The following is a 16,551-nucleotide window of genomic DNA, read 5'->3' on the forward strand; positions in this document are numbered from 1 at the left end:
ATATGGCTGACGAAAACAGCGTCTTGCAGAAGAAACTGATTATCAGGAATCTGCCCTTCTTTACCTCTTCCAACATTCTGCCCAACACTAATACAAAGAGGGTTTTTGTCTCATGCAACACGATCTATCCGCCTCTCTGACCTTGTGGTGACCCCTGCTACCAGTTGTCCGTTAGCTTACCTCTGAAGCCTCAGGCTATTAGCTGGTTTCCAGAGGGGAAAAAGTAGGAAGGTAGAGACAGACAGAAGGATTATAGTCTGATTGGTTGTGTCTTCAGCCGGACCAGCAGGTTTTGTTCCTGCTCCAGCACTTCATTCTTATTCCTTCCAGGAATATGAGGGTGTCCTCCGGTTCCCTGCATCCTCACAAGACTCACCGTCTCCTTCTGTTTATGGGTCCTGTTGATTTTCACAGGAGTACTTTCTCATCCCAGTGATTCCCCTGCAATACGTTGCCATATGGCTCGGTTTATAGGCTTGACTTTTTTTTTTTCTCAAAGCCTCGACTTCTGTCGCTCTGCCGTTATTCATCCCTCGCTAATGAAAGGAGGGGAGAAATAAGACTTGCAAAGCTTTCGTTGGCGGCACAGGTGTCGAATAGAGAAAGGGCCCCACAGGTGATGCTCGGCACTGAAACGTCTCATAATGAGCTTCCTCGCTGCGCGCAGAGACACAGGAAGAAATATGGGATGTGAGGGAGAGTGACGGATGGCGAGGTGGGTTTGTGTGAGTGCATGAGCGAGGGGAAGAAAGGCGATGGAGGGAGGGAGGGAGCGGAGGCGAGGGGAATGGAGATGGAGAAAGAGATGTTGAGGGATAGGGTGAGGCCGAGGGCAGAACAGGAAGCATGAGCAAGAGTAGACTGAGGGAGACAGAGATGTGAGGTAACAAATGAGACCAATAAAACACATGGGCAGGTTCCTTCGGGGAGTCACGGATCCTTGTTTTCTTGACAGAGGAACACAGGTCTGTCCTCAGTGATTACTTATGCTGTGTGCCTCCGTCTTTCCACCGCAATTTACCTCTAGATCCTTTTCCCCAGCCCAATTCCTCAGCCAACAGCAGTCTTAGCTTAAATATTTATACATGGCTGGGTTGTGTTTGCTTCTATATCTATAGACAGACAGACCGTCCCACCTTGACAGAAAGAAAATAGGAGTCAAGCTCAAACGTATCTATAAATAATTTCAGAACTGCGAAATTCAAATTGCATCATGTGTGTGCTCGCACAGCTGCGAGGTCGGGCCCTTTTGTTTTACTCGCTGCGCTGATGGAGTAATGCAACAGACATGGAAAAAAAAAAAAAAAAGGCTCGTCCAGCACCACGGACAGCTCCGCCTTCATCCCCATCTCACTGAGCTGCAGACTGAACACAGTGATACAAACGATGGTACAAACCAACAGAAAGGAGGAGAATATCTGACAAACACTAAATAAAGTGCAAAGTTTTGGTTTGTGACCGAGGGTACATCTCATTTATGCCAAACTTTCTCCTTAATGCTGCACAGATAGAAAGTGTTCTGCTAAAAGCTGCATCTGAGATGATCCTTAGCAGCGTGTGTTGCAATTAGTTCCTCTCAGGCCGTTTTTATACAAACTGAAGTGAGGAAAGCATGTGCTACACACCACTGAAACTGGTGTTCTACAGTTGCTGGGGGGTATAAAAAGTGTTTTCATACCAAAGCTGCTGGTAGCCTTTTACATACCAAAAAAATAGAATTACTCAGTATGTCAGTGTAGTTTTGTCTGAGAAAAATATGTTATTTTTCAGATTAGTGTTGAAACAATGAATGCCAACATTTGTATTGATTAATCTAATCATTTAAGTAAATTCTTTATGTAACTGAGAATAGAATATTTTTGGATTTTGGGCTGTTGGTCAGAGCAATTTGAAGATGTCACATTGTTGTTTATGGAGCCATGTTGGGTATTTTTCACTTTTTTCTGACATGATATAGACTAAACACTAATTGACAACTGAAAAAAATAGTTAAGTGATTAATTAGTATTGAAAATAATCTGTAGGAGGGAAGTAGCAATACAAAAACTCAAGGTACGTTAATACCACAATAAAAAGTTCAACACACAATATTTTGTTTTTGTGATATTAAAAAACAATTTGATGTGCATTTGTCCACTTAAGTGCTTCTGCTTTCCTTAATAAAATAAGATGAATATAGGCTGACCTAAGCAGAAGTGCAAAAGTGCAAGGGACCAGCTGTTTAAACCTTTATGTTATACAGGCTGATGGCTTAGGAAGAAAAGTGTTGTGGTATTTTGAGTTTTAGTTGTAGTCGTCTTTTTCCTTGGGTCAGGTTGCTTCTGCGACAGAATTTGGAGTGAGGGGATGGGTAATGTCTTGTCAATTCTTTTTTGAGTTTTTGGGTGATGAGTTTGGTGCTCAGGCTGGTGGCTGTTCCTCTGTCAATGTTTCTGATTTTGTCCTGCAGTCCAGATTCGTTGTTGCAGCGTGGCTCGGTCCTGTTTGTAAATGTTACCAAGTGCACAGATTAGACCAAAAAAACACTCTGATGTACTGATGTGTAAAGCATTTGTAAAAATCTGACGGTTTGTTATTAAAATGGTTAGGTTTGCAACTGTCGATTCGTCTAATGTTGTGGTCACCTGCAGTGGTGCATCCAGGTGATCTGACTGCATGTTTGAAAGATGCCGAATGCATTTGTTTGTTGTCTCTGCGTCCGCTGCACGTTAATCCATTCCCAATCTTTAATTTTACACTGCCTATGAATGTATTTATGTCCTAGGTGATGTACTGGCATTAAAGCCAAAACATAACAAAGTTAGTCTGTTTTTGCTCAATTCTTGAGTGTCTGTGGGATCAAATAACATAATAATGATCTGGACATCTGAGCGAAACTAGCCAAGCTCTATCAGAGGGGAGGCCAATAATCTCAGACTTTGAAACCCCTAAAATGACAGAAAATTGTTAAAAATTTTCCGTCCCTATTTGCCAAAGCCTGTGGTGACTCTTCAAATGTCTTTTTTTTTGTCCCACAGCCCAAAACACAAGAATATCCAATTCACAGAAACAGAGAAAAGTGAAGAAAAAAGGGGAAAAAAACTCTCATTTATAAAGCTTTTAATAGCTGATGATTAAAACAACGATTGATCAAAATAGCTTCAGATTCATTTTCTGTCAGTGGTTTTTGCTCTAAGTCTAACTTTTCCCGTTCAGAAAGTGTGGTATTGATCGCTCCAGTGGACTCAACTCTTGAACCAGACTTATCCTGACAGTCTCAATCAAAGTGGGCTGAAGCTCTCCTCGCAGACGCAACACTTGCCAGGTTTAGCTTGAATGGCAGGACAGAACAGCAGGGATTTGGCTGCACAGAATATGTGAACCATACAGTAACACCGCAGTCAAAAAGACGACGGGTTATTTTAGATTGCTTGAGGTTTTCGGGTGCCAATTATCATTTGGTGGGATTTCTGTGAACTAATTAAAGGTTTGGTCTTCATAAGACTGCAAGTAAACTGTCAGATTAATGAGCAAAATTATAATTATCTCCTAAATCAGCCTCATGGTCAGTCCCAGCATGCTCTATCAAGTCTGCAAACGCACTCATACAGTTCACACTCATTTGGTCATGCAGCTCCGCATAAAAAGTCTGTGTTTTAGCATGTCTAAGTAGGTAGTATACAAACAGGCCAGGGTTTAATCCTATTTCTCGTGAGAGCAGCCATTGGGAGAAGGAGGCAAGAGTTTGCCAGCAGCTTATTTTCACCCCAGTGCAATTCCACTCCCGGGGACTGGGGCGCTTCCACTTGTTTGGAGTTTGGAGGGGAAGGGGAGGAAGGCGAAGTAGCGGGGGGGGGGTGGGGGGCAGGGCAGACGCATAAATAATTTAAGCAAATGTGAATTGCTGGAGGGGACAAATGATACTGAGAACATGGCCGCATGAAAAAAACAAAAAAAACAACAATTTGTCAGAAAGTGCCTTTTAAGTGATCTATATACCTACGAGGCACTTATCCAGAGTGAGTTCACAGTACAGACAAGGCTTTAGACTCTCAAGGGCACCTTGTTGATTGGTATATTGTTCTCAGTCTTAAACTTTTATCCTGCCAGTTAGAAAATGGTCTGTCTGAGTGCCTCGCTGCTTATGAGCATGCAGATCCTCGCAAAGGTTATGTGATACCAGACAAAATAAAAACAGCAGATGGTGTGAGTCTGTGGTCAGAATATGCAGATAGGGTTACGTTTTTTTTATTTATTTTTGGCCATAATTCATATTCTGTGTTGTTTGTTCATCCTTTTTGAGACCGACGTTTGTACAGCTCACACCTTTGTTTCATAACGGCTGTCTTGGAGAATAGGAAGAGAGCATTAATGCTACACGACCTGGGTCCTCAAAAAAGAGATCTGTTCAAAGAGCTTGATCCAGTGAGCCTCCTGTGAGTGCAACCCTTTGATTCGAGGAAAATGAATAAATAAATACCTCTTTATTGTCACCTTATGACATCAGCTTGATTGTAGCTTGATATATGACTGTATTTTAGATAATAGCTCTGAATAACTATAATCTGAGCTAGCAGTACCGTTAGTCACCTGCTAACTGCAATGCCTCACTCATGTCTTTGTTGACAGTGTTATCCAATCTGCACAGTCTATGATGATATTTTGCTTCTGAAGACATCCAAAAGACCATCTTCTGTTTAATTATTTTCTTCATTTTGGTGATATGCGGTTGTCAAGTTGAAAACAGTCAGTTAAAATCAGCAGAAATGTTTAGGGAGTGGGAAACGGTTGCTACTGAGTTTTAGACGAGCTTCACTCGTGTTGCAGAGGTTTTTATGCCGTGCAACTTGGTTTCACTAAAGTTACAACCAGCTTTGTGTTACTGACTGTGGTGATTCCAAATATCCATTTAAAATACAGAAGTCACATGGTGATACAGGCAGCGGTGGAGCGGCAACTCCCATGTTCTGCAAGGTAAAATGACTGATTTTGCCAATGGAGTCTGGTAGGTTTGGAAGTAGAGATGTAACTGGCTGTCTGACAGCGAGGTAAAGCGATGGAATATTTTTAATATACACTTGAACTAATATTGTTTTTTAGGTTGGCCTTCTTTAAAATTCATTTTGCTGCTAATCCTGTCCTCAGCAGTGCACTGCTTAGCTTTCATGTTGGCGCCGCTCTCTGTTTCTCCAAACCGACGGCGTGCCGACAGGCATCGACTGTAGCTAATGAACTGACTATGGGTAAGCACCTCTTACAACCCCACTTCAAAAAGTCAGAACTGTCCCTTTAACTTGATGGATGTAGCCTCATATCTACATCCATAAAGTTTCTGGACTGTTTTCATCGCCTTTTGAGCATTCTACTTTGGACGGGGTGCTCATTTTGACCCATTGGCTCCTCTCCCAGAAGCCACTCAGACTGCACAAAATATGAGGACCTTAAAACACCCTTGGCAACACACAGATAGCGATTTGAAAAATTCTGCATCACTGACTGGCTTGGTCACAAAACTGTACACCTGATGGTAACTTTTTTTTTTTCTTTTTTCCACAAAGGACGAACAGCCGGCTATAAATCAAAGCTCCCCTAACATCCCGCTTTTGGTGGAGTTTTTATTTATATGCTTATTCTTTTTCATTGTTTTCTATGTTTTCAAGGATTCTCTCCTGACTCACAACAAGAATTTCATTTTGCAATCTTTCCAGTGCACCGTAGCAAGGTCTCCGGTCTTGCCTTGGAAAATTGGCTCTCACAATGCACCTCGGAATTAGTGAATGTATCCTACAGCACTGCAGCTTTGTCTGGTTCTTATTTAAATGAAAAGTTCAGTTTCACTGTGGAAATAACGCAAAGCTTCCAGAGAGCTTGAATTGATGGTTTCCTGCCTTTATTATGAGGTAGTACTTTCATGCTCCCCTCTAGATAGATAGATAGATAGATAGATAGATAGATAGATAGATAGATAGATGGATGTTCAAAGAGAATATTAATGAATTAATGTAAAGAGTAATCCTAACCCCTGTTTAATATTAATTAACAGTATATAAATAGTTTATAACACTATTATTTTGCTGAAATCAAGACATTTTATCAGGCTGTCAGGACAAGAGTTAATTCATGTTTATGTTAACACTTACAACTTTTTCTATGAATTATTAGCATTGTATTAGCATGTAAAAACACAACTCCATGTGCAGCACCAAACTACATAGGTGGAATTTAATATAAAATATAACCATGAAATATAAAGGTATCAAATATAAATATAAAGTAAAAAGGATGAACAGGCATGGAAAAGTAAGTAGGGCAGTGTGCATATCATGTGTGCATGAGTCATAGTCTTCGATGTCTCTGGATGTGAGACTCAGCATCGCTCCTTTGTGTATCTGTGTGGAGTTGTGACTCTAAAGTGGCAGTGCGGTCAGTAAGCATTTTTGTGTGAAACAGCAGCAGAAATATTGTGTGTAATGTGCAGCTGGCGCAAACTTGTCAGCAAATAAGAACTTCATATGATTATTTGTCATATGCATACACATACTCAAAGTGTAATCTCACAGTCCTGAATTGTATTTAATGGCTATTGATTTCTCACATTAACCTTTAATCCTGATACTGTTATAAAGCACTCACTGTTTAGAAGTGTTGTGTTCAGACAAAATAAAAGAATTCTAGCTCAGGGTCAACTAACTTGAGTCCTGTCGTGGGTTGTCATAGAGAGCGTATAGTACTAATATATTAAAGGTTCAGCAAGCGATTCTGGGATAATAGATAGGAGATTGTTGTCTCATTCACAGGTCGTGAATGATCAACTATCTTACCCACCTGTGACTGACCAAAGATTTCCCAAAGCCTGAAAACAGAAAGCAGGAGGAGAAGCAGGAGTCCAGTTTTCTCTCAGACCACTCGAATATGCATAAAGGTTATTATGGAACTTTTGCCAGATGATGGCAGAACTGAACTGCCAACCCCAGCTTAAATATTTAAACATTTATAAATGTAATATTAATTTTATTTCAAATATGAAGAGCAATCATGATTAAAACTGTATGATGTTATATGGAATGGAAGCAAAGCAACGGCATAAGGATTTGAATCTCATTAACCTCTGAATATCTAATAGGAAATTTAACCACATCACAATTTATATCAGCAATATTTTTACTTTTTGAGTTATGAATTCCCTTTTTTGCGTCCAGTAGTATTGGAGTAAAACTAGGTTTTCAAATTGCCCAACCTTGTTTTTTTGTTGTTGTTGTTGTTGTTTTGCTTTTTTCGGGGGGGTTCACAAATTCAGCTGGAGGAATTTGATTTTCAGGCACGTTGTAATCTGATGTACCACGTTGCTGCTAGCAGGCAACTAAAGAATCTTTGCTCTATGCAGCTAAAAAGTGAAGATTGATTGACGGGTAGATATCATGATGTTATTGGTTGAAACTGGTTGGTTCAAAACTACATAAGCAATCGTTATGTTTTGTTTTACAGGAAGAAAACATGATTGGATTTTGATTAAGAACACAAAAAGATGGATTTCTCTTTTTCGGGGGCTTATATTGCTAATTAGGTGCATAATATGAACAAGGATGTGATCTAAAAGGGTTGAATAGACATTTTCCATTAATCTTAACTATATTCAATATTCAAAAACTTATGGTGAAGTTGCTCAAATTCATTTTCATAAATACAAGACAAGTCAATCAAATCAAGTTGTTCAGTCTGGATGAAAGTTAATATGAAAGTCAAATGATTTCTTTGCTTCCATAATATTATAATAAATACATGTATAATAAAGACTTTAATGATGCTTCACAGGAGTTTTCGGGAATACATTAGTAAACACTTAAAGGTGTCTGGGCTGCAATATACTGTTTCATGATAAACCAGCGTTGCATTAATTGCTGCTCATGAATGTTTAAAGTGTTAGCAGTAAATCTTTATTTATGCATGATTTATGTAAAGGTGTTTGCTGTTGACTGACGAGCCAATTTTGTCTGTGTGCTTGTGTTTTTGCAGACATAAACATGGCAGGCGAGCCCAAGCCATACAGGCCTAAAGCGGGCTCCAAACGGCCGCTCTCAGCTGTTTATAGGTAAGATCTGCCCTCCTCACAGCGCGCTCCTCCACATGCTAAGGTGCAGCTCTTCTTCTGCGTTAATATTAACTGTCTCTCCCATCCTGCTGCTCCCGCTGATGCAAATTTGGAGTACTATTTACACAGCATTCCTATTATGTTCATTTTTTTTTTTTTTTTGCTTTTGAACCTTGAATTCCTAATTGAGTTTTTAATGCTCTCCACATTCCCCAGCCTTGACTGGAGTTTGTTCGGCATGGGCCTCTAAAGCTCAAAGGAGATGCTGTTGTATAAGCTTCATTAGGCATGACCCTGATTTTCTGCCCCGCACACATCTCCTGGTCACAAACAGATCAAAGCCGTGCTTGTTTACTGCAGACTAATGTGACAGAGGGGCAGACATGTTTTTTTTTTTTCTTTTCACTGGGACACTTTTTTGCGTGTAGTTTTTTTTAACCATTAGCAAAGCTTATATTCCCACTAAATTAGTCCTTTCTGAATTGTTGGTTTGTTATATTGCACATCTTATTTTGCTAATTTATTAGTTTGTGCATTGCGTTATTATAAACCTTCATTTGCATTTTATAGCTGCAGCTGAAAGCAGCCAGGATGTAATATGATAATTATGGAACAGGAAAACCAACACTACACATCTCTAAATTGAAATAGTAATACATTAATCCTAATTAAAATTCCTTTGAGAAAAGCAGCATTTCAAAACAACACCTTTCTTTGCTCCTCTTCTTTTTATTTCTCTTTCTGAATTCTAAATTAGTCGCCATCCTGAGTGTGTACTTAGCATTGATTTTTCTCTCCAGGGTCTAAGAAAAGATTTTTCTGTCATTCTGCAACTGTATTTCCCCTCTGGGGTTTTTTTTCCCCTTTGTTCATCTGTGGTTTTCACATGCCAGCGTGGCTTAGGCTCGCTGCTTAACCTGCACTGAGCTTTAGGCACAAACTAGAGCGTGTCCATTTGAATCAAAACAGTTTGAGTTTGATCTGCTTACTTTTGACAGATCCAAAATGGCTCCTCTAAATACGACCCGTCCTCTTCTTTATCTCTTCCTCCCCGTCTCTCTGTGCCCTCCTCCCCCTTCCGTCTCTCCGTTTGTCTCTCACAGTGGTTATGAATTTGATTACGAGTACTACAGGGATGATTTCTACAGCAGGTATGTATCCTTTACATTATGAGATCAGATTTGGGATTTAAAGCTTTTACAAGTGGATTTTAACTGATAATGAAACAGTCTCAGTTTAATACTTGAGTGTTTATATGACCTACACATGCCAGTTACTCTTTATGGCTGCCACCTGGTTGGGTTTCTTGTTTTTACATTTTCTAAAGCAAAGTTGCAGTAACATGTATGTTTTTTTTTTTTATCACTTTTGGGGCTATTGTTCGTAGTAACATGGAGAAATCCAAAACTTCACAGGTCTGATGGCCTAGTTATGGTTGCTAAGCTATGATTGGACAATCCGAGTTCAGGGGAGGGGTTTGGCGAGCGTCAGCAGGACTTCCCTCTAGATTCACGACTCCTCATTAAAAGTTCCCTTGTCAGATGTAATTCCTTCCCACAGAGCGAGGCACCTTCAAACAGTCAACTTGTCAGAATGGCTGAACGGATCAAGCATGCAACTCCAACATGCTGATGAAGGGAGCACTTGTTTTCTGTCTCTCATTTATCAGCCGGTGATCAGAGTGCTTATCTGTGGAGACATTTTCTAAATGTCAAACCTGTTGAGAGCCGTGACAGACGTGCACTGTCACGGGAAACAGTCAGAGCTGACACCTTCATTTGACATTTAGCACCCTCTCCTTTTCATCCTCTTCACTCGAATAAGATATGTGAAGGGATTACAGTGTTTGCATGCACGTAATGGCCTCGATCATTGCACAGAAAGAAGAATATACTCTGTGTTTTGCTTTATGTGTGCTGTTTGAGAGCGAGAACCTGAGAGAAATCCACAGAAAATATATCTAGAAATACAAGATATTAGGCTGTAGAAAGAAATAATGGTGAAATAACCAGAAACATTTAGCTCCACTAGATAGACACTTTCACAATGCTATAGGGCCTCTTATAAAAGGCAGTTATGCTATATACAGCTTCTGTTTGTGCTTCAAATTATACTATGATATAAATTTTAGGTCATATCGACCTGTCCTTCTTTAGCCTACGTGTTTGTTTGAAAGGCATTTTATAAGTAAAGTTGAGTAGAGTTGAGATAAGTTGAGTTAAGTTGGGCACAGGATTTCATGGGGTTTGCAGACTCCACGTTCAGAGTCATTACAGAAGTGTCGTGGGTTCGATTCCAGCCCAGAACATCCCTTCTTACTCTCCTCCCTCTCCTCTCTCTCCACAGGTATCACTGTCTAATAAAGGCAAAAAGCCTGAAAGGAATAGTAATACTAATAAAAAAAAATCATGCTTTACTGTTAATAGGTGCATAATAAAGGATTAATTAACCTTAATAATAGTGATGTAACAATACTAAAAGTATAAAATATTGTTACATCCCTACTTAAGCAGCAGTGTTCACATTTTAGATCTGGTACTCCCAAAACGCATTAGGTAACTGTTAATAAATGCATAACCTTAATATGCATTGTTAATGCATATAAGTGTTTTATAACCTAACAATAAACATGTTTTTCTGATATTATAAACACTTTGCACATATTAATATTAGTAAGCATTTCAAATGGCACTTTAATATATGAACAATGTTACCAGAGTGTAAGACGTCAAGTGAATATCACTGTTTATTATCTTCTCAGAGGTTTTTGACTACCACTGCAACTTTTGTCAGCAGTTTTTATCAGCTGTAGTTAGCTAGCTCATTCAGCTAATATTAACTTGCTAGCTCACTTGGTTAAAAACACCGTCTCTGGCTGACTTTTTAAAATCTCCAGCGGGTTTTGGAATCTTCTGGCAGTAGCCTAAATATGCACTTCATAGATAAATAAATATGTTTGACTGTGGGTTAATAAGTGCATAATCAAGGAATAATTAATTTTAATTGGCATTGAAGTTCATATAAATGTCTTATAATCTAACAATGAACATGTTAGGTATGCCATTATTAATATAAATGGTCTGATGAACCCATATTAAAGTTAATAAGATTCTTATGAGGACTTAATTACCTATTAACTAGCACTTATTACAGGCACCTTGATATAAAATGTTGTCAAAGTGTAAGAAGTGTAATATCATTGTTTTTTCCTTCTCAAGGCTTTTTGACTACCACGGCAGAGTGGCCCCCCCACCCAGAGCCGTGATCCCCCTCAAACGCTCCAGGGTGCTCGCTCCCTCCTCCCGTCGTGGGAAGACCTCCTTTCCCATCAAAACATCCTCCTCCTCCTCCTCTTCGTCCTCCAGACCTCCCACATCATCCTCCTCCTCCGGGCTCAAACGTACGTACAATAAGGTGCTTTTTTTTTTTTTTTTTTTTTTTTGGCTCATCTCGGCTAGTCGGATTTTGAATTATTTAATTTTTAATTTTTTCAAAAGAGCACTGCCTAATTACGCTAATGGCATTCTGTCCTTTTAAAAAAAAAAAGCAAGGCTTAATGCAAATCTCAAAAACCACGTCTCTGAGAGAAAGAGCAGTGGCATGATTCAGCTCTGCTACTTACGCCGCACCACTATAAAAAGCTATTTAATTCACTCCAGCCGCTCAGAACATGCCACACTGCAATGTAGAGCAAAACACTAAATCGCAAACACAAATATAATCCGAGCTTTAGCGAGCGGCACACATTCAGCAAACAGTGCTATTGCTGTCATCCAGGATCCATCTGGATCTCATTTGGTCCTCTGATTAACTGGTGATGCATTATAACGTGCTAAATGTAATTAATGTGAGATTGGGGCCATCTCTGTGGAGCTGTGGTCAGCTGTGTTTTCCTAAACGTAAGTCTCTATCCGTAGCCTGTGTAATTGGCTACAGTGTTTGTTTCATTGTTGCCTGTCTAGGCCAGTGTTATCAGTGCGAGCAGCTTGGTAAGGTCTGTCAAGAGGACCCAGTTGCAGTTGGTATTATGGAGGAGAGAAAAAAAAAAAAGCCCCATCTCCCATCCTCTTTTTGGACAGAGTCAATGAATTCTCTCCCCTGTCTAAGCAGTGCTGCTGTATGTTTGGGAGACTAATTTGCCCCTGCCAGTACTGTGAAAAATCACTGTTTGTATTGACTTTGGCCTAGATAGATTGGACAGCAAAATAAGGTTAGCTTGTCCAAACAACGGGGTGGGTTAGCGTGGGCAGTTTGAACCACTTGGGCCACATGAGCAATAATTCACTCGAGGGGGGGAAAAAACAAACGGCCATCAGATGCGCAGATCATGAGGATGGATAGATTTGTGTTTTCCACATTAAACCCTCTTTGACGCACAAAGTTGGCTTGGCTTTTGGCATATTTTGTCTTTTAAGGAAAGACGATGAATGACTCATGAAGTTGTGCCCTGTTTTTAAAAAAGCCTGCATTGAGAATGAAACACAATCACATTAAATACTGTATACAACCTCTGTCTTGAGAGCTACATAGTATATTCAGTGTGTATTTTCTGTTGGGCTGAGCTACAAAGGAACTCATCGTAGCCAGGCGTTCTTTGCATGAGCTGGCTCGACAAAACCTAAAACCCCAGTCAGAGATAAAGGGTATCACAACAGTAGTTATCGACTTTCTTTGTTAACCCAGACTGTCTTCTTTAGATTCTTTGTGTCCGCATAAAAGGGGGGCGTTTGGTCCGTCATTTAACTCTTTTTCCGCACAAAGCGAAGCGATTGCAAGTCGCCAGCTTGTCAAGATGAACAAGTCATTATAATGGAGAGCTGTGGAGACTGAAAAAATACATAATGGCAAAAATCAACATTGTTGCTGCAAATAAGGCAAGGGAGGAAGACTGGAAGAAAATGTCTAATAGAGCTGCTATAAATAGGATAAACTAATCAATTTTTAATCAGTGTTCTGATCCTCAATATCAGCAGTGCAAAACAGACTTAGCAGCAAATCAGGATCAAGCTTAAAAACAAAAAGTGTCTGTTGCTGTTTCAGTATTATTTTAGTGTATGGATGATCTGTTATGTAAAGCAAACTGGGAAAAAAAAAACATCAAACTAAGGTTCCCATGGCAACGCAATGCACACAGTTTGTGCTGCCGTAATATGGTTTGTTCTGTGACATTACTAACATACAGCTCAACAACTTTACATACATAACAATCTGTTGCTGATAAAGAGCATCGCCAGGTAAAGAATTAGCTAAAGAGCTGCACTTTTTACAGCAGATTTATTCTGAAACTCTGAACATGACCTGTTCCCGATCAGTTACCGTGGTGATCTAACTAGGTTAAAAGACAGCTGCCTTTGTGACACTGAAAACTCTGACTTCAGGCTCAACAAACCGCATTGACCTTGCTCAGTAGTACATCCCTCTGGTTGGCTGGTCAGTATGCTTTTGTCAGACCAGATTCTAATTGGTTGGACAGTCGCTGATGTCACTTTCTTAAGGAGGAAAGCAAGTCTTAATCCATTGTTTTCGGGGTAAGGAGAGACATATGCAGATATGTATTTTATGTTTGAGTGACAGGCTGCTTACTGAACATTTACCCCAAACTAGTCGACACCAGCACAAAAGTACAGGATGTCCCCCGTCCTCAGAGAACAGAAGAGCTGAGTGGATAAAAATCTTTTTTTGATGGCCACGTGTGGATTTCACTAGTGTTTATTTTGCAGATCCTCCTGTTTAATTTAGCGTCATCTCGTAAGGATGCCACCTGGGCGCCTCCCTAGGGAGGTGTTTCAGACACGTGCAGCTGGGAGGAGGCCACGGGGCAGATAGAGGACCAGGCGGAGGGATTATATCCCCACGATGCCCTTGGAACGCCTCAGGATCCCCGAGTCAGAGCTGGTTAATGCGGACAGGGAAGTCTGGGGTCCCCTGATGGAACCGCTGCCTCCACGACCCGACTTTGGATAAGTGTTAGAAGATGGATTGTCAAGACAAACTACTACGTGAGCTACGTGAGCTCAGCTAGCATTAGCTTTGTTGTTAGACAGATGCTGGTTCCACTCTTATTCTCACACGTGTGTTGCAGCTATATGGAAACTGAGACCTGCCCTGAAGGTAACACTGTAGCAACATGCAAAAAACAAATGGTTAAACTGCAGGAATAAATTTGCTTGGCAACATTGCATATCTTTAATTAGCACCCATTTAGACTACCAGGAGTGCAATCAGCTCCCTGTGACTGATTTAATTAATCTAGAAATAACAGGCAAATTTTTTTTTCCCCCCACTGACGAATCAGTTGGTTAAAGAGTAAGTAAAATTTCCGTCAACCAAGAATTTGTTTGGTTCACTGCAGCTCTAATTTCTTTTATTTTATTTTTTTTGTTTCCAAAAATGACATGCTCAAGCTCAAGTTGTTTTGTTCTTGAACGGTTTTAAATTAAGTTCTGATTATGCTCCCTTCTGAAAGGTAACTTTTTTGGAGTTCAGTGAGAATTGGTCTCGAGTGATAATGAACAATCATTACCTGGTCAAAAGAAAGTCTTCTCTTGATACTAAATTGAATACGTTTGGGGATTTTTACCAATTGGTTGAAAATATCACCATGCGCATTATGAATAAATTACAGACATCTCCCACAATTTGATGACATTTTATGGATTAAGTGATTAATCAAAGTAAAGAAATCAGTACTGTATGTAGCCCTATTTACAAATGCACAAAAATGTAAGGTTTCTTCCCACCTTTTGTTCTGTTTTGCATGCGCTCCCCCTACAAAAGAAGCACATTTTTGTCGCAGTGATATTAGGATCTCAGAAATGGTTTACGCTGATAGAATAACAAGGTGTCCTGCTTTCAAATTATGTAAAGTTAGAGTGAATTTTCATTAGGGTGCCATCTCAAATCATGTAACAAACTCCTCTGCTCACTCATATTCAGGCTGATGCTTGTTAAGAGGTTGTTTACGAGTGTTCAGATATTGATGTGAAACACGGATAAATCATGGACTGGCGTCATTTGCATTTTGTTTAGTATGTGTCCGTCAGGGCAAGAAAAAGTAATAGGTTTTCCTTGCATTATGTTTTAATGTTCACGTCCAGTGTGGTAACTTCTCGTTAGCTATTTAGAATTATATCAGCCTCGCCAGCCCCAAAACTCTTCATCAGTTTAATCTTCATAGACCAGTGATTCAAGAGATCCTCACTATCCCTACAAGAACATTTTTGCGGTTCATCATGAGGTCCTAAAATTAGACGCATTACTCATTCCGTAAATCTTTCCAAATGCTTATTAAATAACAATAGCTTATTTTTTTTCCTCCCTTTTCCTTTAACCAGAGCTATTTAAAGATGCTGTGTTGATGAAATCGATGTTGGATTAGGATGTGTATGTTTTCTCTCAGCGGCTTATGTGACTGATAGCACAAAAGGGGAGAAAAAGGCCTGGAGGCGGCGATAAATTAGAAACTGTTCCACACTTCCTTATCATCAAAGCTGCCCAGAGCGAGCTCAGATTAGGGAAGTGAGTGTATATGTGTGTGCATTCATGTACACGTGGAGGCAGGTGATACTGAGAAGGAGATAGAGACACTTCAGTGTGTTCCACAGTCGAGATATCATTTTATATCCCCTGTTTTCTCTCCTTTTTGCCCCCCAGAAAGGTTAATTTTCTGCTTCTGTGGAGCTTCAGGGTTGATGGCTGCTTTGCGAAACAACATGAGACACGTTCTTGTGATTTTCACACACGTTACATATGTTTTGCCTCCAGTGTGACATTATTCTGTAAACCCCTTTTCTCTCTTTCTTATATGCACTGACAAATACTCTACAGTTTGCATACAGACTTTTATAAGAGAAGTGGACATAGCCACCGTGACATCACCCTGTGGTGGCTACCATGGACCTGCAACTAATGATTATCTTCATTAGCGATTAATCTGCTGATCTTGATTAATCTATTAGCTGTTTGATCCTTAAAATGTCAGAAAAGGGTGAAAAATGTTGATCACTGCTTCCCGAAGCCCATGATGACGCATAACCCCGAAGATTTTCAGTTTACTTTCAAGGAAGACAAAAGAAAACAGAAAATCTTTGCATTTGAGAAGCTTAAATTTTAATTTCTCGTACTGAATGTTTATGACAGATGAGCATTTTGATCCAAAAAGTTGTATTAGTGGACTATTAAACTCTTAATCCTTTAAGTCTTAAATGTTGAGTTAAATTTTCAAAATGTAATCCATTCTGTTGTTTTACATCCCAGTATCTCCAACATGGCTGCACATCTGAGTTACTGACCAAACCGTGACGTAGGTGAAAACACTCCAGACTCCTTTGACAAAGGCATTACTTTTACTTTGCACCTGGTCTACTCCTGCCTTCATTCGTGGCAAGTAGTGTTACTTCAGATCCAAACTAAAATGTTAAAACACTGATGTCACACAATAACACAAACAAACTAACAGATCAAGGCAGTGGTAGCTGGTGAAA

General features: G+C 39.8%; 1 protein-coding gene across 3 annotated transcripts in view; it reads left to right on the forward strand.

Moving 5' to 3' along the window:
- The window catches only part of LOC146307737 (RNA-binding Raly-like protein), a 138,994-nt gene that overhangs the window by 106,834 nt on the left and 15,609 nt on the right, over positions 1-16,551 (forward strand). For all 3 annotated transcript variants that reach the window (XM_084747654.1, XM_084747653.1, XM_084747655.1), the window contains exons 3-5: positions 7,993-8,068; positions 9,172-9,219; positions 11,287-11,468. In XM_084747654.1, the coding sequence (XP_084603780.1) occupies positions 7,993-8,068; positions 9,172-9,219; positions 11,287-11,468 (306 nt within the window). The remainder of the gene's footprint in view (positions 1-7,992; positions 8,069-9,171; positions 9,220-11,286; positions 11,469-16,551) is intronic.

Source organism: Lutjanus erythropterus, chromosome 21 (assembly GCF_056507025.1).
Source record: "Lutjanus erythropterus isolate fLutEry1 chromosome 21, fLutEry1.hap2, whole genome shotgun sequence".
Lineage (NCBI taxonomy): Eukaryota > Metazoa > Chordata > Actinopteri > Lutjaniformes > Lutjanidae > Lutjanus > Lutjanus erythropterus.